Genomic DNA, 809 nt, shown 5'->3' on the forward strand with positions numbered 1-809 from the left:
AAGCGGAGCGGCGTGGGCGGCGGGACGAGGAGCAGCAGGCAAGAGGGGCGCGGGGGAGCTGGTGCGTTGGAGGGAGCTGCGGACGGCGGCGGCCACAAGCAGCAACGCGGGGAGGTGCGTGCAGCGGGCGGCTACGGCCTGGGCGGTAGCAGCCGCAACGCGGAGCAGGCAGCAGCGGGGGAAGGAGGGGCTGGGCACGGTCGCGGGTGCTCGCGCACGGGCGAGGCACGGTGGAGCGCGGCAGGGAGGCACGCGGGGCGCAACCATGACTCGGTGAGCGCGGGTTCAGCCGTAGCTCGTGTGGCGCGGGGCTGGGCAACGACGCACCAAACAGAAGGAAAGACGAGGGGAATCGGCGTGGGCTCACCCTGGGGAGGCCGTGGATGAGCTTGCAGAGGTCGGGGAGTCTCCGGCGAGGAGATTCGGTGAGGCAGGGCGACGGCCGGTGATTGGGGATGGGGTCGATGCTGGCGATGCAGACCACCCCGGGTTCATCCATTGGCCGAGGATGACGTAGGAGATGGCGGTGCACCCCATAGACGAAGCCTCGACGCTCGGGGGTGCCGGTGGCCGCGGGATTGAGCGACGCACGTCGACGGCAGCATCGGGCGAGGGAGGAGGGGATCTGGAGGAGGGGAAGAGGAGTGGGGAGCGGCGCGAGTGGAGGACGGGGTAGGGGAGACGAGGGGAGCGAGGCGCCGCGGGGTGGGGCATGGCTCTGTCCCCTCTGACGAGGTTAGCGAGGCGGTCGGGCGGCGACGAGATAGAGCCCCTCCCCCGGTCGATCGAACAGGGAAGGAGGGAGATGG

At 71.1% G+C, this 809-nt stretch overlaps 1 protein-coding gene across 1 annotated transcript in view; it reads right to left on the reverse strand.

Moving 5' to 3' along the window:
* The window catches only part of LOC119359160 (early nodulin-20-like), a 5,544-nt gene extending 4,774 nt beyond the window's left edge, over window positions 1-770 (reverse strand). The window contains exon 1 of the mRNA XM_037625473.1: window positions 368-770. Within this exon, the coding sequence (XP_037481370.1) occupies window positions 368-714 (347 nt within the window). The 5' untranslated portion in view covers window positions 715-770. The remainder of the gene's footprint in view (window positions 1-367) is intronic.
* Window positions 771-809: the final 39 nt, after the last annotated feature.

The sequence above is a fragment of the Triticum dicoccoides genome, chromosome 2A (genome assembly GCF_002162155.2).
Source record: "Triticum dicoccoides isolate Atlit2015 ecotype Zavitan chromosome 2A, WEW_v2.0, whole genome shotgun sequence".
Taxonomy (NCBI): Eukaryota; Viridiplantae; Streptophyta; class Magnoliopsida; order Poales; family Poaceae; genus Triticum; species Triticum dicoccoides.